This window comes from Podarcis gaigeae, assembly GCF_964106915.1.
Source record: "Podarcis gaigeae genome assembly, chromosome: 6".
Taxonomy (NCBI): domain Eukaryota; kingdom Metazoa; phylum Chordata; class Lepidosauria; order Squamata; family Lacertidae; genus Podarcis; species Podarcis gaigeae.
Window position 1 is genome coordinate 90,047,729 of NC_139682.1, and position 22,668 is coordinate 90,070,396.

The following is a 22,668-nucleotide window of genomic DNA, read 5'->3' on the forward strand; positions in this document are numbered from 1 at the left end:
ATGGTATCTGAAGAAGTGTGCATGCACACAAAAGCTCATACCAAGAACTAACTTAGTTGGTCTTTAAGGTGCAACTGGAAGGAATTTTTTTGTTTCATCATGTACATTGTTAAGCCTTTTGATCAGTAATGTACCTTCCTGAGTTTCCACCTGTGTTGTCGGCATAACTGTGGCCGTTGGGGTAGATGTAGGATTTGTGACAGTTGTCGGAGTCAGCATTGGGCGGATGCTGGCCCTTGGGGTCGATTTGTTCCCAGCTATTGCAGCTGCTGACACTTTGCTTGGAGTAGATACAACAGGAGTTGGTTTGATGTTGGCTGTCGGTGGATCTGAAGTACTAGCACTAGATAAAAGTGAAAGTTGTATCTGTTAGATATTATTCTAAATATATGCAAATATATGCAAGTAAACAGTCTTCACTGGAGTAATGTGTAGAAAGGTAAAGGTAAAGGACCCCTGGATGGTTAAGTCCAGTCAAAAGTGACTATGGGGTTGCGGTGCTCATCTCGCTTTCAGGCCGAGGGAGTTGGCGTTTGTCCGCAGACAGCTTTCTGGGTCATGTGGCCAGCAGGACTAAACCACTTCTAGCACAATAGGACATTGTCCAAGTGCCAGAGCCTATGGAAATGCTGTTTACCTTCCTACCACAGTGGTACCTATTTATCTACTCGTGCTGGTATGCTTTCAAACTGCTAGGTTAGCAGGAGCTGGGACAGAGCAACAGGAGCTCACTACCACCATGGGGATTTGAACCGCTGACCTTCCGATCGGCAAGCCCAAGAGGCTCAGTTTAGACCGCAGTGCCACCCGCGTCCCTAGTGTGTAGAACAGAGGAGGCTATATTGTATAAAGTATCTAGGCTCCCCACCCAGCCCATTACTGTCTGCCAGTCCCTCAGCTGATCAAGCCCCCAGGAGAGGGCTTCGTTAAACGGCTGCCCATGCCTCAGTGGAGCAGTTAACAAAGCCCCACCCCTGCTCACCTGATCAAGGCAATTTGAGCTGGTAATAGATACATCACGGGTTCCAGGCTGCTGCCAGCACAGCAGGGGGGAAGTGAGCTATGCTGCCAGTGGCTGGGGAGCCGCAATATACCACTAGCTCAGAAAGTCGGAAACCTGTATTCTAGTTTGACCGTCATACTGGTTTCAGACAATTAATTTCGTATCGCCCTGTGATAGTAGCAGCTTATAAAACAAGAGTGGGAAGGATCGACAGAGATATGAAAGAATGAACACAAGAACTCACATTCCTCTGTCACCTGCAGCAGGAGTTGATTTAAGGGTGATCTGTCTCTGCTGTTCTGGAGCCTATTGGACAAAATGCTTCAGTAAGCCACAGGATTCAAAATATCAGTGCAAATGATTGTATGAAATAGCAGCCAAGTCTTGCATTCTACTGAATTATTATCAGAATATTGACATTTGTGTTTTTATTACAGATTTATTGATTTATTCTCAGAAGGCGGTGGACTCTTCTTCACTGGAGGTTTTTAAGCAGAAGCTGAATATTCATCTGTCACGGACTACAGGAGGTTGGACTAGATTTCCCTTAGGGTCCCTGCCAACTCAACAATTCTATGATTCTATGCCATCTTCAAAAATCCATATCCCTCAACCACCACAACTAATCTAGTAGCAGCTTTAGTGGATGGGAATTTGGTATCAAACTACAAAATTAGAGCTGCACAAATTGTCTACCTTATCAGTTAAAAAAAAAAAAGGTAAAGGACCCCTGGGCAGTTAAGTCCAGTCAAAGGCGACTATGGGGTTGTGGCTTTCAGGCCGAAGGAGCCGGCGTTTGTCCACAGACAGCTTTCCAGGTCATGCGGCCAGCAGGACTAAACTGCTTCTGGTGCAATGGAACACTGTGACAGAAACCAGAGTGCATGAAAACGCTGTTCACCTTCCCACCGAGGCGGTATCTATTTATCTACTTACACTGGTGTGCTTTCGAACTGCTGGTTGGCAGGAGCTGGGACAGAGCAACAGGAGCTCATTTCATTTGAAATGGATTGCCTCATTGGATTATTTGAACCGCCGACCTTCTGATCGGCAAGCCCAAGAGGCTCAGTGGCTTAGACCACAGCACCACCTGCGTCCCTACCTTATTGGTAGATTCTGCTGGCTCATCTCGCTGCTCGTGGTGCCTCTCTTGCTGCTCTCGGAGCTCTCTCTCTAGGCGGCAAATGCGGCCTTCATACTGTGATTTAAGTGCGCTCATCCGCACTTCCAACTCAGTCTTCTGCTCTTCCAGTGCACTGCTCTTTTGTTTCCACTCCTCGCTTTCTTTGGTCAGCTGTTCCTTCGCACCTGAATTAAAGCATAGGAAGGCAAGTCGAAACGCCTTACTATGCCTCTTTATACAGGAATTCTGAAAACAGCATTTTCATGAAGAGCTCTGTCCCTGCAGGTCCCCTAATACAGTGGTACCTCAGATTACATACGCTTCAGGTTACATATGCTTCAGGTTACAGACTCCTCTAACCCAGAAATAGTACCTTGGGTTAAGAACTTTGTTTCAGGATGAGAACAGAAATCGGGCTCCAGCGGCGCGGCAGCAGTGGGAGGCCCCATTAGCTAAAGTGGTGCTTCAGGTTAAGAACAATTTCAGGTTAAGAACGGACCTCCGGAACAAATTAAGTACTTAACCCGAGGTACCACTGTATTCAACATTTCCATTTTAACATGGTGTTATGCAAATGTTCAAGGGCTACAAGGAGAGGGGACTTGGATCAGGACCCCCCTCCAATCCAAAATCTATGTCGGGTATTATATCTGCACAGTGGCCTGAGTGTGTATGCAAGCAGAACACCACTCAAGAGGACGCAGCCTCCAAGTTTCCGTCAACATGTGCTGAGCTCTATACATAGGGCCCTTGCATTAACAGAATACTGGTACTAATCACAAACGATTCCTATCAAGACGTGGGGCCGGCTCAAATCTGCCATCTCTGGGAGAAGAGTGTCCCTTAATTCTGGCTCTGGCTTTACCAGGAAATGAGAGTCTGCAAACAGCTCTGGCCTAATCAATAAACAGATACAGCTGCTTTTCTCCTCTTCATACTATAGCACTTAGCTTAGGAGGAGGATTATTTCCTGGCAGGTTCCTGCAAGCTTAACTATGCCCATTAGTCTTGCTGGGACAACTGACTCCCAGTTCTATTTCTACTGTGAAGTAATGTAGCATTCAATGCACGGTTATGAGATGGGCTTCTATGCTGGCAGAGTTCCCTATCCCCTTAGCAAATACAACTCCTGATTATCTGGATAGGGCTAAGCCATGTTTACAAAAGCAGCAGCAATAAAGGATGGAATATTTTAGGGGAAGAAAATAGGATTAGATGTGATGTCATGTGCATCTGTCTGTTTATACAAACACATTTTTGAAATCATTTTGTGAACCTGACGAAGTGGACTCTCTCTTATGCAAAATTCTACCTTGATCAAGTAGCTGGAACCTTAAAGGTAAAGGTACCCCTGACCATTAGGTCCAGTCGTGACCGATTCTGGGGTTGTGCGCTCATCTCACTCTATAGGCCGAGGGAGCCGGCGTTAGTCCGGGTGATGAGGCCAGCATGAAAAAGCTGTGAACCAGAGCAGCGCACGGAAACGCCCTTTACCTTCCCACCGGAGTGGTACCTATTTATCTACTTGCACTTTGACGTGCTTTCGAACTGCTAGGTTGGCAGGAGCAGGGACCGAGCAACGGGAGTTCACCCCGTCGTGGGGATCTGAATCGCCGACCTTCTGATCGGCAAGTCCTAGGCTCTGTGGTTTAACCCACAGCGCCACCTGCGTCCCGTAAGCTGGAACCTTATGGCAACATAAAAACCTTACGCCAAAGAACTAAAAATGACAACTGCTTCGAAAGAACTGCCAGGCAATTCACCTGCTAACTGTGCAATCCTCTGCTTGGCAGCCAGAAGCGTCTTCTTCATCTTCTCCTCCTTCTCAGCAACCTGCTGCCTGAGCTGCTCCTCTTGTGATGTTTTTTCCTGTAGATCTTGCTGAAGACGGGAAGCCTCTGACTGAAGCTGGGCTACCTGTTCCTGGAGATTTTTTACTTCGGTGTCCTTCTCGCCAAGCGTCTACAGAAAGCAAGAGATGGAAACTTCAGGATACAGAATTGCTTTCAATCGCTGGGTGATTAGTGAAGTGGCGCAAGCTTTCTATGAAAACATCCTAGACAATCTAAGAGCTGTAAGAGTGTTTGAATCTGAGTATACTGTAAAGGAGGGACGCAGGTGGCGCTGTGGGTTAAACCACAGAGCCTAAGACTTCCTGATCAGAAGGTCGGCAGTTCGAATCCCCACGATGGGGTAAGCTCCCGTTACTCGGTCCCAGCTCCTGCCCACCTAGCAGTTCGAAAGCACGTCAAGTGCAAGTAGATAAATAGGTACCGCTCCAACGGGAAGGTAAACGGCGTTTCCGTGCGCTGCTCTGGTTCGCCAGAAGCAGCTTAGTCATGCTGGCCACATCACCCGGAAGCTGTATGCCAGCTCCCTTGGCCAATAAAGCAAGATGAGCATCGCAACCCCAGAGTCAGTCATGACTGGACCTAATGGTCAGGGGTCCCTTTACCTTTATACTCTAAAGGTAACTTCTCCCTGTGGTGTAATATTTTCTGAAACACTTACAAACGATTTTCTATGATATTTTTTCACCACTACCTACTATTCCCCAATGGTTTCAGGGCAGCACACCTGGGACTATCCCTTTAAGGCACGTTAAGCTGAAACACCATGACTGGGATCTAAACTTGGTCCCCCATCATACAAGCACAACATCCCACTTCGCTATTTTTGGTAAGCTGATTATTCATTTTGGGAGTTGGCTACAGACACATATGGGCCTCAGAAAGGTCTCTCCCACCTTCTGTAAATTTTCAATCTGTCCTTCCAAGGCTTTTATCTTGGTCTCAGCTTGGCTCAGAGCTTCTTTCACTTCTTGAATTTCTTTGTCTGAAGCATGTTGCTCTTGCTGTTCTGCAGAAGACGGAGTTGATGTTTCTGCAATCACCTAAAATTTTGGAAAGTAAACATCTGCGTTGGTGAATGGGATCGGTATTATGCAAGCTATTAACCAAAATTACAGCAGGTTGTACATTCAATAATAATAATAATAATTTATTTTTTATACCCCGCCCATCTGGCTGGGTTTCCCCAGCCACTCTGGGTGGCTCCCAACAGAATACTAAACAGAATAAAACTTCAAACATTCTACATTCCTACACCCTCCCCAGAAGCACAATTTTCCAAAATGAAGACTAGCTGAATTTACAAAAATTTTATATGGAAGAGCTCTTCCATTTTACTTATCAGAAGTTAAAGCCTACCTTGTCATGTTGTGCTTTCAGTTCTTCATACTGAGTCTTGTATCTACGTCCAATTTTCTTGACCTGTGTTATCGTTTTAACTTTCTCTTGGATGTCAGCCAGTTTAATGTCTAAATCTTTCTGAAGGGTGTCCTTTTCAGTTTTCGTTTTTGCCAGATCTTCTCGGAGGGTCTGGACCAGATTCTGACTTGTTGTCAGTGAAGCATTTGACCTTAACAAAAATTGAAAGAACTTCTAATACAACGGAAACCAGAGAGAGCTACTTTCTGCATACTGCTGCCTTTTATTATTGGAAAATGCGAGCAGTTTAAAAGAGGTATGAAAATAAAAATTAAGGGTCCTTGCTTATGGTATGAATCCACTGCTGCTACTACTACCAGCACCTGTGGTAAAGGCTGAGCAAATATATCAGAATTAGAATAACTGCTGAACAAGAACTTAATGTTGATAGGAACGGGTGCTTCGACCATCAAGTATTTGGCATCTCCAAAATTTTAAGACATTCCTTGAAATTTACCTTGCGATTTCTGCTTTAAGCCTGCCTATGTCTTCACTCATCTGCTGTATGCGTTTGGTGTTCACCTCCTTCTCCGAAAGAAGCTTCCGATACTCTTCAATATCTGTATCTTTTTGTTGGCTCAATAAATGCTGCAAGAAGAAATTTACCTATGAGCGAGCTTTTTTTTTTTTTACAATTTATCTTATTCATCTGGTTTCTTTTGTATATTTATATTGCACTTAGTATCAGCAGGGTATTTAAGTGGCTTATAGAAAGATAACAAATATAATACAAATGTATAGCTATATACATGGATCCCGTTCGCATCCAGAGGTAGCACTGTATCCACAAAGCGAAAACACACAGCAACACACATTCTGAAAACTTCATGTGATTCAGGACTGCTGCCTACTTGTAACTGCCTAAAGGAAGAGAAAAATCCCTTTCCTCATCTTTCCATGAGCACCCAATAATATTTACCTTAGTGCAGATATCCCTCCTCATGCCATTTAGCTTTTCTTAAATGCTTCCCTTCTTCCTGTCTAAGCAAAAGTGTAAATTTGCCCCAAATCTTATACCGTACCTATTGTCTTATTCCCCTTTCTCGGTCTTCTATTATGTAACATTTTCACCCATCTTGGAGTGAGGACCTCTTTATTGTAAACTGGAGAAATGTCCTGTTGAGGCATTGCAACAATAGTCCTTGAATCCAAGGTAAGCTCACCTGGGTCCGTGCTTTCCAGCGTTTGACATCCTCTTCCAAAAGCTTCTTCTCTGCTTGAAGCATCCCACTCTTCTCGCTCAGTTCAGCATTAGACTCTTGCAAAGGCAGGATATCAGCTTCCAGTTTACGCACCTGAACACATAACGGTTTAGAAGTTACTTCCGAGTGACTTTGTTTCCTGGTACAGCCAAAATCTTCACATCCAGAGTTTAACGTCGTGTCTCGGTGAATGAACAGCTCCTTGATTTGAAACTTCCAAAGGTCTCAAATTACTGCAGGTTGTAAATTATGGTTTGACACAGTGGGGAGCTAAGTGTATATTCTGTAATTTCTCATTTTGTTCAATAATTTGTGGTTTTCGCGTTTTGAAAGCTAGATTTAAAATTCATACTGACTTTTGCCTGCATCTGCTGCAGTTCCTGTTCCAATCTCTCTTTCTCCTCCCTCAGCATCTTGTTGGTTTCTATCAAAACGTTCATGGTCTCAGTCTTCTTCATTAGTTCTTCATGCTGAGCAATTGTTTTCGCTGTCACCTAAAATTCAACACAATAGTGAAATCCCAAACATGTGTATCAATATCCACGTTTTCAGGAAGATGCGATCTGGAGGGCCATTGTAATTTACTTGGGAAACTATTAAGTGCGTTCATTAACACTGTTAGCTCGGCAAAGTTAACTGTCAGAGCGAGCAATTTATATATAATAAAAGGTAAAAAAAAAAAAAAAAAAAGTAAAGGACCCCTGGATGGCTAAGTCGAGTCAAAGGTGACTATGGGGTTGTGGCGCTCATCTCGCTTTCAGGCCAAGGGAGCCAGCATTTGTCCACAGACAGCTTTCTGGATCATGTGGCCAGCATGACTAAACTGCTTCTGGTGCAATGGAACACCGTGACGGAAACCAGAGCGCATGGAAATGCCGTTTACCTTCCTACCACGGTGGTACCTATTGATCTACTTGCACTGGCATGCTTTTGAACTGCTAGGTTGGCAGGAGCTGGGACAGAGCAACAGGAGCTTACCCCGTCATGGGGATTCAAACCGCCAACCTTCTGATCGGCAAGCCCAAGAGGCTCAGTGGTTTAGATCGCAGCGCCACCCGCATATAATATGCACAATTCTCAAACATGAAAGGCCACTGTGGTATCTAACAAGGTTCTCCTACTCCAGGCCCTTACCAGGTGTCTGTACCGATCAGCCTCTGGCCCATTACATGAATCCAGTGGTTTTAAAACTATCTATAGTTCTATCAATGAACATCTCTGCTGCACAAACATTCTGAGGCATCCATTTGTCACAGTCAGTTCTCATAGAACAGTAGCCTGGGTTTTGACCCATATGAATTGTGGGTTCATTGCATGAACACAGCCCACACTCCTTGTGGTTTTGCAATGCAGAGAAAAGAATTGACCAGTGGTCTTCCAGGGAATCTTGGCCACCACCACCAATCTTCTCAGAGGAATCTCATTGTTTTCTAAAGAAGGCAACTTAAATCTAAGCATTCATCTTCACTTCAAACACCAGATGTTTTGGCACAGGCAAATTATCTCAGATTCTTTGTATGTAACAACAGTTGTGTTTCTGAAAGCAAGCCAGAGGTGTTCTCCAGATATTACAAATAAAATAAGCAGCACTCCTAGTAAACTGCATGTCTGTCAACAAGACAGGGATGTTTCCAGGAGGACTCTGAAGTGCCAATATACAAAGGAAAATACTTCTGTTAACTTCTAACCAAAGGTGACCAGGGGCACACACATACATACCTGCACTTTCTCTCTCTCTGCATTCAGACTTTCCTGCAACTGTTGGAGCTCCCTTTCCAAATGTTCCACCCTCTGGCGGTACCGTAAGCTCTCCACTTGTGCCACCTCAAACCTCGTTTCTGCAATCTCCTTTTCTCTGCGTATAAACCTGCGGTGGAAAGAAGCACTACTTGAAATTAAATGCCTCAACAAAACACTGTTTAGCCCACAAAGCTAAAAATTGCTGGGTTTTAAAGGGAAGTTGGAAAACATGACCAATCAATATTGGGATTTGTTTCGGCCTTATAATGTTATTACAGGCAAATGCAGACACAGTGCGAGATCATATAGTTTAGGATCTGAAATTTGGTTGTCAGACTGTGTTAACTATCCTATGTTACCAGTGTGTGTGTGTGTGTGTGTGTGCGCGCGCGCGCATTGCTATGTGTGTGCATTGCTACCCTTGGTTAAGGATTAAGTCATGTTTCTGAATTGGAGTTTAGGAGCACCCTTCAGTTAGCAATGGCCACATAAGATACCCAAGAGGTAGAAGACACACAGGGCGAGGATTTGAGTGCAAGAAAGGAGTGCGTTTACGATCTTGCTTCTTCTTCCTGACCCCTAGAATACGGCTCTTTCAACTGCTTCAGAAGAATCACAATTGTTTCAACGAAAGAAGGAAAGCAAACCGGATTCTTGAAGAGCCATCTGCTTACCACAAAAGCCTACCCCCTGCCTTCGACCACAAGGTGGAGCAAAATCCCAATCCGATGACCTTCTATACCAATGGGAAGAAGTTTTGATTTTGTCAAATCTGCTCAAATACTAGGCATTTCAAAAATCCCCCTGAAACATTTGCAAATGGGCCCTGAAGCAAGGTACAGCTAATATTTTGTTGCAAGCCACCCAGAGTGGCCGGAGCAACCCAGTCAAATGGGCAGCTTATAACAGTAATAATAATAAAGATGGTGCTCTCCCCAGGTGTTGTGGATTGTAGACTTTATCATCACTTGCCGTGTTCTCTGGGGTTTTGTAGTCCACATTTTCTGGAGAATACCCACTTTGTGCACTCCTGTGATTCATTACTTTACCAATTAACTATATAATAATAATTTTTATTATTTATACCCCACCCTTCCCGGTTTAAAAACCAGGCTTAGGACGGCTAACAGCAAATATAAAACATTGATTAAAATGTGACTTAATAACAGCATAAAATACAACATAAATTGCAACATCAATGTCAATAAATTTCAAAAATTCAGGGGTCATTTTGGGGGAAAACAAAGCAAAACCACCCCCGTCAATAGACATCAAATGATCCCCAGGGCTAACTGGCCAAGTTGGTCCTACTAAGGCCAGCAAGGAGACTAGGGAAGAATTTAAATGTGGGGTCCCAGCAAGGGTTTCTTCATAGAAGAGGAAAGGGAAAAGGGAATAGAGGATCAGGCTAATTCAAATTGGCAGAATAGCTCTGGCTTACAGGCCCTGAGGAAGGAGATCAAGTCCTGCAGGGCTCTAGTCTCTTGGGACAGAGCATTCCACCAGGTTGGAGCCATCAATGAAAAAGCCCTGGCCCTGGTGGAGGATAGTCTGGCTTCCTTAGTGCCTGGGAATGACATCAGATCCATACACTAAATAACACACCTGAGGATTTCCACTATCTGTTCTTGTGATTTTCCTTCTTCAGTGAGAGACACATTTAATGCTCCTGGCATGCCTTCCTTCATTGAAGACATCATCTTGTCACTGAGAGTTTCCAGCTGTTCATGCAACAATCGGTTCTGTTTTTCTAAGTCTTCACAGCGAGAAGCCAGCTTAGAAGCTTCATCCTTTAAGAGAATATGAAAGCGGATCACTTCAGAAGATTTTATTTTATTTTTTAATGTCACCCGCTTTCAGGATTGCACATATGTATAAAACTTGTACAGTCGGAAAAAGTTACCTTTAACATTCTCTCTCTCTCTTCCCACGAAGCTCTGCTCTCTCGCAATGCAGCTTCTGCTTTCTGGGCTGCGTCCTCCAATTGCTGCTTTATTGTGGAATTCTTAGCAACTTGCTCTTTGGCAGCCTGCAAGGCTTCAACATCAGAGGCATGAAGCATCAGCTCCCGCTCATACTTATTCTGTGCTTCCGCTGCTATCTTGGCCTGTTAAAAAAACACACACCCAGCTATCACCATTTCTGAACTTTTAAGGAATTCAATTCACTTTATTTGGCCTCCTGCACTTTAAAGGTTCTCATTTTGTCACTAAAGTGGTATGTAAGTTTAAGTGGGGAAAACAAAATCCAGCCTATTCCAAGTAGCCTTGCTGGTTCTCCTAAAATTTAGGATACAAGAGTGTTCCACCACTGCATTCTAGATTAGACAGATTTATTTTTTGTAGTAGCCCACTGATTACAGAAGCTTGCATACAAGTTCCCAAGCGATATAGCATTACAGGGTCATTCTAACAAAAAGGAAGACACTGATGCTTCACATTTTCAATGAGTGCAGACCAACACGCAATAAACTAAACATTCATTTACAGTTGTACCTTGGTTTACAACCATAATCCGTTCCGGAGGTTCGTTCGTAAACCAAAACAGGTTGTAACCCAAGGCACTCTTTTGCCAATGGGGCCTCCCCCCAAAATTTTCACCATCATCAAACTTTTTATTGGCATCACATACAAACATCCATAGCAAATCAATACAGAATTCCCACCTTCCCAGTGACACAAAACATTTGTCAAATGAAAGAGGCAAAGCAGTCTAACGTTACATCTCTAGGTCTCCAGGGAGATCATACGTCTGCAATGTATTTCGACGACAAAAAACCAGATAGAGATATTTAGCCACTAACTTGATGAGCTCTTGATTATTCCCCAATAATAGAAAATGTATGACCTCTAACTCTGGTTTCCATTTGGGGATGCAGAGTTGATCTAGGAACTGCTGGCAGAGATCAACATATAGTTTACATTTAAGAACCATATGTGTAAGAGTTTCCACCTGATAGTCTTCACATGGGCAAATTCCTTCTCCTTCCAAATTTATTCATAATAATAATAAAAAGGGTTGTAATCCAAAAAAAGTTCGCAAACCGGGACACGCACTTCCGGGTTTGACGTGTTTGTAATCCAAAACGTATGCAAACCAGACTGTTCGCAAACCAAGGTACCATTGTACTCCTATTAGGCTAGTGCAGGGAACACCAACCTGGTGCCTGTAGACTCGCTTAGTGTCCCTGAGCTACCAGAGGGCCAGTGTTAGATTGGGGGCCTTCCCTTTTTCCTTTTAGTTTTCTTGGGGGGGGGATCTTTTTGGGAGATCACAGGCACCTTTCTTTGCCTCTGGAGGAGCTTTTCTGAATGTGGAGGGTAGGTTGTTCACACATGGTCTCTGTGTGTAATTGAGAGGGATGTACTTGGGCAGCAAGAGATGGAGAGAGATGCTGTGTCTGTGTGCTTGGTGTGTGTGAAATAGTCCCCGCGGACTGTCTCGCCAGAGTGGTGCATGCTCTGGTTATCTCACGCTTGGACTACTGCAACGCGCTCTACGTGGGGCTACCTTTGAAGGTGACCCGGAAACTGCAATTAATCCAGAATGCGGCAGCTAGACTGGTGACTGGGAGTGGCCGCCGGGACCACATAACACCGGTTCTGAGAGATCTGCACTGGCTCCCAGTACGTTTCCGAGCACGATTCAAAGTGTTGGTGCTGACCTTTAAAGCCCTAAACGGCCTCGGTCCTGTATACCTGAAGGAGCGTCTCCACCCCCATCGTTCAGCTCGGACACTGAGATCCAGCGCCGAGGGCCTTCTGGCGGTTCCCTCATTGCGAGAAGTGAGGCTACAGGGAACCAGACAGAGGGCCTTCTCGGTAGTGGCACCCGCCCTGTGGAACGCCCTCCCATCAGATGTCAAAGAGATAAAGAATTACCTGACATTCAGAAGACATCTTAAGGCTGCCCTGTTCAGGGAAGTTTTTAATATATAATGCTGTACTGTTTTTAACACTGATTGGGAGCCGCCCAGAGTGGCTGGGGAAACTCAGCCAGATGGGCGGGGTATAAATAATAAATTATTATTATTATTATTATGAATATTTGTTCTGGGTATGTGTGTAGTTTGTTTGATAGAGATAGGTGTACATGTGGGTGGGTGGGTGGAGGGGGGGGAGAAGGAGAGGAAGAGGGAGAGGGAGGTATGTACTGTCTGGGGAATATGTATGTGGAGTATGGGGGCAGGTACGTTACCAATGTGCGGTCTGTATGCATGCAGGATCTGTGAGACACAGAGAGAGAATTACATCCGAGCAGACAGAGGCAGCTATATATGGGAAATACGTGTGTGTGTCTGTGCACATGGAAAAAGAATGAGACTGTATGAGTGAGAGTTGCAATGCTTGCTTGTGGTCTGTGCGGTGTGTGGACATCTTGTATATTCTCCTGGTACTGGGGAATGCTCCCTGATATTACACATCAGCAACATTTTTTGGGAGGGTGGGAGGAAATATAAATATTGTGTGATCTCCACAATCAGGAACCAGGAGGACATAGCTGATTTCCTAAGCAGGTGTAAGCAGCAATGACTCCACACTCTCTAATTTTGTGTTATGCCACACACTCACAGCACTCATGTTGTGTTACACCACACACCTGTGACAGCCACACGCTTTTACAAAACCAAAATGTGCCCGCTGGTCCAAAAAACGGTTGGCAATCAATGGGACTGGTACAAAAGCAGTGCGTGAGTGCACAATCCTCATTTATGAGAAACACAGTCATGAAAAATCAGTGTGAAGGAATGGGTTTCCCAAACCCAAAACTGACTGTGCAGGCAGTTTGAAACTGCACCAAAATCCCTATTTTTTCTTAGCTAAAATGCTTTAACTTGAGCTCTTGAGCCAAAACCCAGCTGTATAAACAAGTGCTCAGAGCCCTCTCCTTTATCAGTTCGTGACGGCAAGGATGGCCTTGACTGTACCAGTAGAACAAGGAAGACACGTCTGTGCCTTATCTTACGTCATGACCACAAAGACGCACAGACCTAGTCCGGGAACAGCGCCAGTGTTCTTGGGAGTTGATGACCTCTTGCTCCAAGAGCAAGCATAGGAAACAGGAACAACCTTTTATGGTCAGAAGTACAGGAAGTAATACCCTTTTATAGTTAAGAATACCGGAGCAGGAACATCTGTGATGTCAACCTGCATGCACAAGCTGACGTGGCTGGATTCCTGGGGAGGTGGGAGAGGGTGCCTGGAGGATATATATACTGCATGTAATCTCTCATTTCTTTGGACTTGCTGTGGACTGACCAAGCAAGTGCCTTTCTGCTGTTCCGGAGAGCAGAAATAAAGAACTCTTTTCTCTGAACCAACCCTCGGTGTCATTTGACTTCCTTCCTCCTGTCTGCAGACCCAATCGGTGAACTCCAATAAGGCTACAAATGGAACATAAATTATCAACAATATCCTGTGTCTGGATACGCCTTATAAAAACTTACTTGTTCTTGGCAGTCCCGTTTAGCATGCTGCTCATTGGTAAGAGCTGTATTTGCTCTCTGAAGAGCTTCCTGGACTTCAGACTTCATACTGGCGAGATTTTTCTTCAGCTCGGAAAGCTATTCATTAAACATCAAGTGTCAAACAATCACAAACTTTTGAAAACCATTACATTTTAAAGTTACAGATAGGTAGCCGTGTTGGTCTGCCATAGTCAAAACAAAAAAAAATTCCTTCCAGTAGCACCTTAAAGACCAACTAAGTGGTCTACTTAGTTGGTCTTTAAGGTGCTACTGGAAGGAATTTTTTTTATTACATTTTAAAGTTACAGCTGATTGGTGCACTGAATAATCAAAATTTAATTAAGTGCTAAACCTGAATTTGACTTAATTCAAGGTCATCTGAGGCAGCTCTTTACTTCTACAGCAACTTCCCCAATAAAATAGCCTTTGCATGCTTAGGGCAGATTGCTATAATCTTGCTTTTCATCTGAATGAAACAAACACTGTCATCACTGGCTGTTTTCCATCACATGCCAAGGAAGAAGGAAGATTTCAAAAGATAAAGCTTATTTTGTGATGACCACATCAGAGGGGGAAAAAAATCACCGTATTTTTCACTCTATAAGACGCACCAGACCATAAGACGCACCTAGTTTGGAGGAGGAAAACAAGAAAAAAAATATTCTGAATCCCAGAAGCCAGAACATCAAGAGGAATCGCTGCGCAGTGAAAGCAGTGATCCCTCTTGCTGTTCTGGCTTCTGGGATAGCTGCGCAGCCTGCATTCACTCCATAAGACGTACACACATTTCCCCTTACTTTTTAGGAGGGAAAAAGTGAGTCTTATAGAGCAAAAAATATGGTAATTGTGTGAATTAATTAACACAAGTAACTCTGTATGCCCAATGGGGCTTTGGGTGCCAGTTTTTAAGAACCGCAGCCCTGACACACACCCTCCGTATGCCACATGGCAAACAGAGAAGACTTGCAAAAGCACATGGCAAAATGGCATTAGGGTCTGGCTTTCACCAAGTTAAAGAAAACCTTAAGAATAAAAATTACACTAGATATGCCCAAGCCCTTCCAGAGAGAAGCCCTTTGTAGCCTGGCTAAGTTTTCTTGCTAGCTACAGTGAAAGCAAAATGTATGATGGAGAATACTTGTGCTTCTATACCTGCTGTTCCATGTTCTCTATAGCTTTACGTTTCTCATCCTGAAGCTCCTGTTTTTCCTTCTCTGCCTCCATCAATTTCTTTTCTAGTTGGGACTGGTACTCAGAGGCCTCCTTCAGGCGGGCTTCAACGGCAGCGCGAACTTCTTCAGTTACCTGCACAATTAACTCAGTTTTAAATGTGATATCCGTAAGTGGCACACAGCACACAGGAGACCTGCTTACAGTCCATCACCTTCACTGAGAATGGAAAGCAAGCTTGAGAAATAAAGGCCAATGCTCAAATCTGAATTACAGGCGAATGCTCAAATCCTAACCCTAACCCTCCCATTTTAAAGGGTGAGAAAAATCTACAAGTGTAACAGATAAAGGGCAAGCTGTTAGCTTGAGGAATCTGCTGTGAGGACAAAGCATGTCTGAGATACTCTTGGGCCACTTTTTATTTTATAGTTCCTAAATAAATGCCAATTAAAAATGAGATGTTTTCCACTGGCTCTAAGCAAGATCAGCTCATGTGAGGGACGGGGGAAGCTACCTACACAAATTATTTGACTGTATTGATCACAGCAGCAGTGGGCAACCTCTGGCCCACAGGTCTAATTAGATCTGTCAGGGATCCTAATCTGGCCCGCAAGCATATGCATCTGTATGGATTTTTAGGAGAGGGCAGTAAAAAGTGAAACGGGAGAGCAGGCTAGTTGTTCACAAAAAGGAAGGGAGCAGGGAAATAGTGCTTGCACGTTTTAAATAATATTTTGGGTTCTACAAATATTAGAAGCTTTTTCTTCTTTTTAGTGAAACCTGAGAATCTGGAAACTGTTATTGGCCTAGAGGGAGGCAACTGCCCCCCCCCCCATTGTGGGCATCTATGCCAGCGAGGCTGTTTTCCCTAAGTCACCCCCACCTGCAGGGCACCTGAGATTACCAGCATTAATTGATCAAGGAAAGGACATCACTGGTGCACCAGTTTAAAAATACACTGCCATCTGGGCATGCAAAGCAGTGCTGAATCCCAATTCTCGAGGGTTATTTCCCCCACCTTCTGTCTAAGTCACAAGAAAACTGCTTGCGTTTGTGCGGGTGTACCATGAAAACAGGGACGCGGGTGGCGCTGTGGGTTAAACCACAGAGCCTAGGACGTGCCGATCAGAAGGTCGGCGGTTCGAATCCCCACAACGGGGTGAGCTCCCATTGCTTGGTTCCTGCTCCTGCTAACCTAGCAGTTCGAAAGCACGTCAAAGTGCAAGTAGATAAATAGGTACCTCTCCAGTGGGAAAGTGGTGTTTCTGTGCGGTGCTCTGGTTCGCCAGAAGCGGCTTAAGTCATGCTGGCCACATGACCCGGAAGCTGTACGCTGGCTCCCTCGGCCAATAAAGTGAGATGAGCGCCGCAACCCCAGAGTCGGTCATAACTGGACCTAATGGTCAGGGGTCCCTTTACCTTTACTACCATAGTTCCACGTCTAAGTCATATTTAGCAGGCAGTTTTATTAGCCCATTACCTGCTTCTCTTTGTTCAGGGATTCCTCGAGGCTTACAACCATAGCTTGGTATTGCTCCACATTACTTGTGGCAATCTTCAGCCTTTCCTTCAAATCGTTCACTTGTTCCTCAGACTGTCTCAATCGACTCACGAGATCATCCACATCCTCACTTGCACTTCGCTGGCCTAAAAATGGCAAAGATAAGGTAAAACAAAATAAAGCGTTCTTCAAATTAATTCTGGATTTGGGGGCATACTACATGGAAGCTGAGAGCTGGACCATAAAGAAGGCTGATCGCCGAAGAATGGATGCTTTTGAATTATGGTGCTGGAGGAGACTCTTGAGAGTCCCATGGACTGCAAGAAGATCCAACCTCTCCATTCTGAAGGAAATCAGCCCTGAGTGCTCACTGGAAGGACAGATCCTGAAGCTGAGGCTCCAATACTTTGGCCACCTCATGAAAAGAGAAGACTCCCTGGAAAAGACCCTGATGTTGGGAAAGATGGAGGGCACAAGGAGAAGGGGACGACATGGTTGGATAGTGTTCTCGAAGCTACCAGCATGAGTTTGACCAAACTGCGGGAGGCAGTGGAAGACAGGAGTGCCTGGCATGCTCTTGTCCATGGGGTCATGAAGAGTCGGACACGACTAAACAACAACAAACATGGAAGCTGTTTTCTCATGTTTTACACACGCTAGACACAGGTTCAACTTAGCAAATGTGGACACTTTTTCTTTTCTTACCTTGACCAGGAGCTCTTTGTGATGACTGGGATGCTAACTGGGCCTCCATATTGTGAAGCTGTTGTTTTAATGTTGCAATGTCCTTCTGGGCATTCTTCAGCAGTTCTTTTGTGCTAGCATGAAGATTTATTTCTGTCTCAAGCTGTCTTTTAGCATCCAATAAGTGAATCTGAAAAGGAACGGCTGTACTTTACTTCAAAGACAGCGACTAAAATGTAACTCAACTGCAACCATAGGTAGCTTAAAACATAATTTTGCACATCTCTTCACAAAACTGGGACAAAATGTGAACCACAGAGGATATTTGTGTTTTGTTTGGGGAAATGTGAATTAGGTAGGTTTGTATGAAAATGTACATTAAATGAATTTCTTCCCCCTTCCCTAAGCGTATATTGGTAGGCTGTACAGCAGCTCTCATGTTTGCTCAAGCATAAGATTTATTTGGATTTTGTTTCACTTTTCTACGCTCCCCTCTAGAAACAAAAGTATAAGGCATTTCTTCCATGAGTGGAAAAAACCTTCTACACATGGGGCAGTTTTTGAAGCAACTCTACGATTTGAAGAAATACTGTACGAGCTCCATTCTGGTGCCTTGAACCATCATCACCAATCTTTATTACGGTCCAGAGACCCAACAAATAGTTACAAAGGTAAAGGTAAAGGTACCCCTGCCCGTACGGGCCAGTCTTGACAGACTCTGGGGTTGTGCGCCCATCTCACTTAAGAGGCCAGGGGCCAGCGCTGTCCGGAGACACTTCCGGGTCACGTGGCCAGCGTGACAAAGCTGCATCTGGCGTGCCAGAGCTGCACACGGAAACGACGTTTACCTTCCCGCTGGTAAGCGGTCCCTATTTATCTACTTGCACCCGGAGGTGCTTTCGAATAGCTAGGTTGGCAGGCGCTGGGACTGAGCAGCGGGAGCGCACCCCGCCACAGGGATTCGAACCGCCGACCTTTCAATCGGCAAGTCCTAGGCGCTGAGGCTGTAACCCACAGCGCCACATGCGTCCCAATAGTTACAAAGCAATACACAATTCATACAGCCTACCTCCAGGTAAAACAAGCACTTTGTTCAGAATATAGGGATCATTGGTTCTTGCAACCACCGATAAAAACTTTGCCACTGCTAATGTTCTAGCATTTGTCAGGTCTTCCAATAGGAACCTGACATAGTGAGCCTCTGATTTTCCCAGGAAAGGTACCAGCAAGGGTAATATCAGTTCAGCCCTGGCTTGCTCATATTTTGCACAGTGCAACAAAATATGTTTTATGGAATCGATGTCTTAAACCAGAAATGAATCGAGATCCATTTGTCTTTCTTTTCAAAAACCATCAATGCCACAAGAGTGCTATGTCAACAACTTGTTTCTTTAATTTCTCATACTTACATCTTGAGTTTTGTTAACTGAATGCCTTTGTTCCGCCTCATTTTCTAGTTTTTTCTTCAGTTGGGCTATTTCACGCTCCAGTTTCTCTATTTGGTTATTGAGCCTCTGTTGAGTTTCTGTCTCAGCCCTTTCCAGTATCACCTAGTGAGAACAATATATACTAACATGGAACATTTTTGCTGAATTGTGCTGAAAGGAAGTGAGTTCCCAATTGCTTCTGTAAAGCCCCGCCCCCAAATCTGTTACTTGCACACAGACCTATGTGCAAGAGAAATATTGTGTTGTTCCTGAGCAAGCTTTCCTCCATGAACAGCCACTGCTGAGACCAGAGAGCATGAGTAAAGAGGGCACAAACAAACCTGAATAGATTGCAGGTTAGTAAGCAGCATATTTTGTCCTCTTTGTGCTGTTACTAAAGAATCTTTCTGCTGAGTCAGGCGAACCTCTGCCATTTTCAAAATGTCCTTCTCCTTTTTCAAATTCTCTGCTCTCACCTTTGAAAGAAATTACATTTGATTCTAGGTTAATTCAATCCTGGTGTTGACATCTGTATAAAGCGAGTTATTAACCCAAAATTTACATTCCTGGTGAGTTTTCAGCCACTTGAATACATAAAGCCAAAACAGATTAATCACAGCTTAGCTAGGCTCATGCCGTCCCTAGAAACAGAAATATGTTGCTGTCAACCACCTCAGTGAAGGACAATAAACTTATGATATGATAATCCCCAGAGCTTCTCAATCTATAATTCTCTTTCTGCCCTATGATCTTCAGATGAAGGGCAGTATATAAATTCAATAAACAATAAATAATCAATTCAATACGTAACAAGAAGTAGTAGTATTAAGTGGGATATGTGTGTGCTGAATGAAGTTCACTCGCACAACATATTTTTTCTTTCTCTCTTCCCCTGGAACAATTCAGTTATGCATAATGTGATAGGAATTTTGAGGTCTTCGATATATGGCAATGTTCATAACTGCACGTACGTAGATTAGCACAGGAAGACCGACCTGAAGCCATTTTGATTCCTAAACTGAGCAAATGTTTTCTCTGCAAGGTCAAAGTGGAAAAGCCTCCCCATTGTCTTTTCCTTCACAAATCCTATCTTAAGGGTATGTCTGTGTTTGAATAGGGTGTGAGCCTGTGACCTGGCCCAGGAACTAAGTATTTATCATTACAAAAGACGGGCCAGGTTCCCCAGGCAATCCAATCAAGTAACCTGCCAGACAGGAGATAAACAAGGACAGGAGAAAAACAACATTCAAATTTCTGTTTTAGACCGCCTTTCTGTGATGTAGGTATGATGTATCTGAAGGGTGGTCTTAGGTTACACCCCTTCTGTGATGTATGTATGATGTTTCTGGGGGTGGTCTTGATCTACAGGGTGGCAATTTCAAAAGTCTATATAAGGCCTTGCATGGCATTTTTCTGGGTTCCTCCTCCTTTCCTTCATGTGAGAGGAGCGCCCTGTTGCAACAGATCTATAAAGATCAAGCTTACTAGCTGCTTTGCTTCTCAATATTCTCTGGTTGGCCTCTGTTTTTTTCTCCTACCAATAGGGAACCTATGTAAGGACTCTATAAGGGCTCTTGGATACCCCATAAGGGAAAAGGGCAATTTTGTATACAACAATATGTTGTACTACTTACCTCTGCCACAGCTAGTTTTTCATTAGCTCCTCTCAGCTCTTGTGTCATAGTGTTGATAATTTGTTCTTGTTTTTGAGTGGTTGCTGAAAGCTTCTGGATTCTTTCATGCAATGATGTTATCTCTCGCCGATATCCCTCCACATTATCCTGCAGCATCTCGTAACTTCACAAGGAACATAGGTAAGACCACATTTCAACCAAATTGGTATTACAAATTCAAATGAGAATTCTAACAATTTTGTTTCCACTAAAATCAACTGGAGACAAACAACTCAATAGGTTTTTGTGTGTGCAAGTTTTCCAGTGGCTAAATTAACTGGTAATTTTACTGAGTACAGACAGTTCTAAGCATGGTTTTCGCACCCCCCCCCCATAAGTATGTTTAAAAAAGAGGATGCAAGTTACTGAATATTTTTAATCAGTTCATAGCTCTTTGAGTTTATTTTCATTATTTAAAACATTTATTCTCTATTAGCCCAGGATCTTAAACAATGGTTTTAAACTAACCATGGTTAATGAAAACCATGGTGCAGATGTAATGCCAACCATGGTTACCTAAAAAGTGGAGGAGGTTATGACGCTGCATAGTACTCCCATCTCCTAACCTTAGTTTGATCAGGCAGTGTTAGAGTCTACCATGTTCCTTGAAATAATGTCATATTTACTGCATGAGATTACTGCCACAAAACTCCAGGTTTCAGGGCACAAATTGCAATCCTCCAATTGCATTAATAGTACAGATGTCTTTCATCAGCATCATTAACGATGGCGTCGTTAGAGGAAGCATCGATTTGAGCTGCGCGCCAGTTGTGTGTTTTTTATTAGTTTTATCAGCTTTTTATTAGCTTTTATCAGTTCTAGTATTTTATTGCTTGGTATCTTTTTCTTAATTACTATAATCACAACGTTTAAGCTAAAAGTTTTAGAGAAAGCCCTGGAAAGTGTCGGAGAAAGCCTTAATTAGCTCCAGCTCGACTCAATCTACCAACTACTTATCAGCAGGAGAGGAGATCAAACGCCCTAATCTTGGAAGGATGCCGAGTTTCCTGATTTATAGCAGAAAACAGGCTGCATCTCCATGAAAACGTCTAAAAGAAGTGATCGGCTTCATCTCTACAAGCGAGCCCACAGCAGAAGTGCAATCAAAGTAAACTGGATGATTTTCTAAGAGCCCAGAATCCAGAACCTACTACATCAAACAGAGTTCATTCTCAGCTAGGTGGGGACACTTTAATGGGTGGAGACCACCCAGGGGAGAATGCTGAGAGGAGCGCCCACGAACCATTCATTAATACTGTCTTACCGCTTGGAAGCAAATTCAAGTTGGGTGGAAATCTTTGTATTCTGTGACCTCAGGTCTGTAACCTGCTCCTGAAGCTTCTCATTTTGCTCATTCAGGAGTTTGTCATTCTCTGCCTTTTCTTTCTTGTAGCTCTCAAAGAACTCCTGCAGCTGTAGAGCAAGTCAAACGCGTTCAAAGATAAATACATGGCCAGGCAGAAAACTGTGCTCCTTTTGTAAAGATGAGGAAAAAGGCGTTTGGAGAAAGACTGGCTGGTACCTGTTTAAGGGCAGCCTTAGCCTCCACTGCTTCAGCTGATTCTGTCACTGGCACAGCAGCAGGAGTTGACATGGCCTGAGGCGCCCCTGACAGACGCTTAGGGGTCACTGCCAGAGACATTTCTTCTGGCAAGATGCTTGAAGCTATAAAAGAGAGAGAAGCAACATTATCAGATCAGAGAAAACGGAAAGATCCTTTATTTCTTACCTTTCCGAACCATCATTTCCCTAGAGAGCTCAGAACAGTCCTCCTACTCCCCATTTTATGCTCACAACCTTGGGGGGGGGGGGGAGCCAGGCTGTGAGTGTGTCACTAGCTGAAGGTCATCCAGAAAATTGCATGGGTGGATGTGGGTTCAGACCCATGTGTCCTTGACAGTAAAGGTAAAGGACCGCTGGACGGTTCGGTCCAGTCAAAGGCGACTATGGGGTTGCGGTGTTCATCTCACTTTCAGGCCAAGGGAGCCGGCGTTTGTCCACAGACAGCTTTGCGGGTCATGTGGCCAGCAGGTCTAAACCGCTTCTGGTGCAACGGAACACTGTGACGGAAACCAGAGTGCACGGAAACGCTGTTGACCTTCCCGCTGCAGTGGTACCTATTTATCTACTTGCACTGGCATGTTTTTGAACTGCTAGGTTGGCAGGAGCTGGGAAAGAGCAACGGGAGCTCACTCCGTCGTGGGGATTTGAACCGCTGACCTTCCAATTGGCAAGCTCAAGAGGCTCAGTGGTTTAGACCACAGCGCCACCCGCATCCCTTTTTACCTTTACCTTGGCAGGAGTCTGACCATCAACCCAGTGCACATTACTAGTTCTCATTCACACTAATGGGCTACACTTTCCAACAGTGACATTTTCGTGGGCTGTGGAATTCTGCATTCCAGACCT

At 44.2% G+C, this 22,668-nt stretch overlaps 1 protein-coding gene across 2 annotated transcripts in view; it reads right to left on the minus strand.

Moving 5' to 3' along the window:
• Positions 1-22,668, minus strand: part of TPR (translocated promoter region, nuclear basket protein) — a 60,608-nt gene that overhangs the window by 19,801 nt on the left and 18,139 nt on the right. For both annotated transcript variants that reach the window (XM_083743716.1, XM_083743715.1), the window contains exons 15-35: positions 21,782-21,924; positions 21,524-21,672; positions 20,221-20,383; positions 18,928-19,062; positions 18,569-18,709; positions 17,181-17,349; positions 16,455-16,621; positions 14,957-15,109; positions 13,784-13,900; positions 10,241-10,444; positions 9,943-10,127; positions 8,317-8,464; positions 6,954-7,091; positions 6,559-6,690; positions 5,853-5,983; positions 5,336-5,546; positions 4,873-5,019; positions 3,890-4,088; positions 2,106-2,311; positions 1,248-1,309; positions 135-343 (exon numbers count right to left, since the gene is read on the minus strand). In XM_083743716.1, coding sequence (XP_083599842.1) covers positions 135-343; positions 1,248-1,309; positions 2,106-2,311; positions 3,890-4,088; positions 4,873-5,019; positions 5,336-5,546; positions 5,853-5,983; positions 6,559-6,690; positions 6,954-7,091; positions 8,317-8,464; positions 9,943-10,127; positions 10,241-10,444; positions 13,784-13,900; positions 14,957-15,109; positions 16,455-16,621; positions 17,181-17,349; positions 18,569-18,709; positions 18,928-19,062; positions 20,221-20,383; positions 21,524-21,672; positions 21,782-21,924 — 3,309 coding nt within the window. The remainder of the gene's footprint in view (positions 1-134; positions 344-1,247; positions 1,310-2,105; positions 2,312-3,889; positions 4,089-4,872; positions 5,020-5,335; positions 5,547-5,852; positions 5,984-6,558; positions 6,691-6,953; positions 7,092-8,316; positions 8,465-9,942; positions 10,128-10,240; positions 10,445-13,783; positions 13,901-14,956; positions 15,110-16,454; positions 16,622-17,180; positions 17,350-18,568; positions 18,710-18,927; positions 19,063-20,220; positions 20,384-21,523; positions 21,673-21,781; positions 21,925-22,668) is intronic.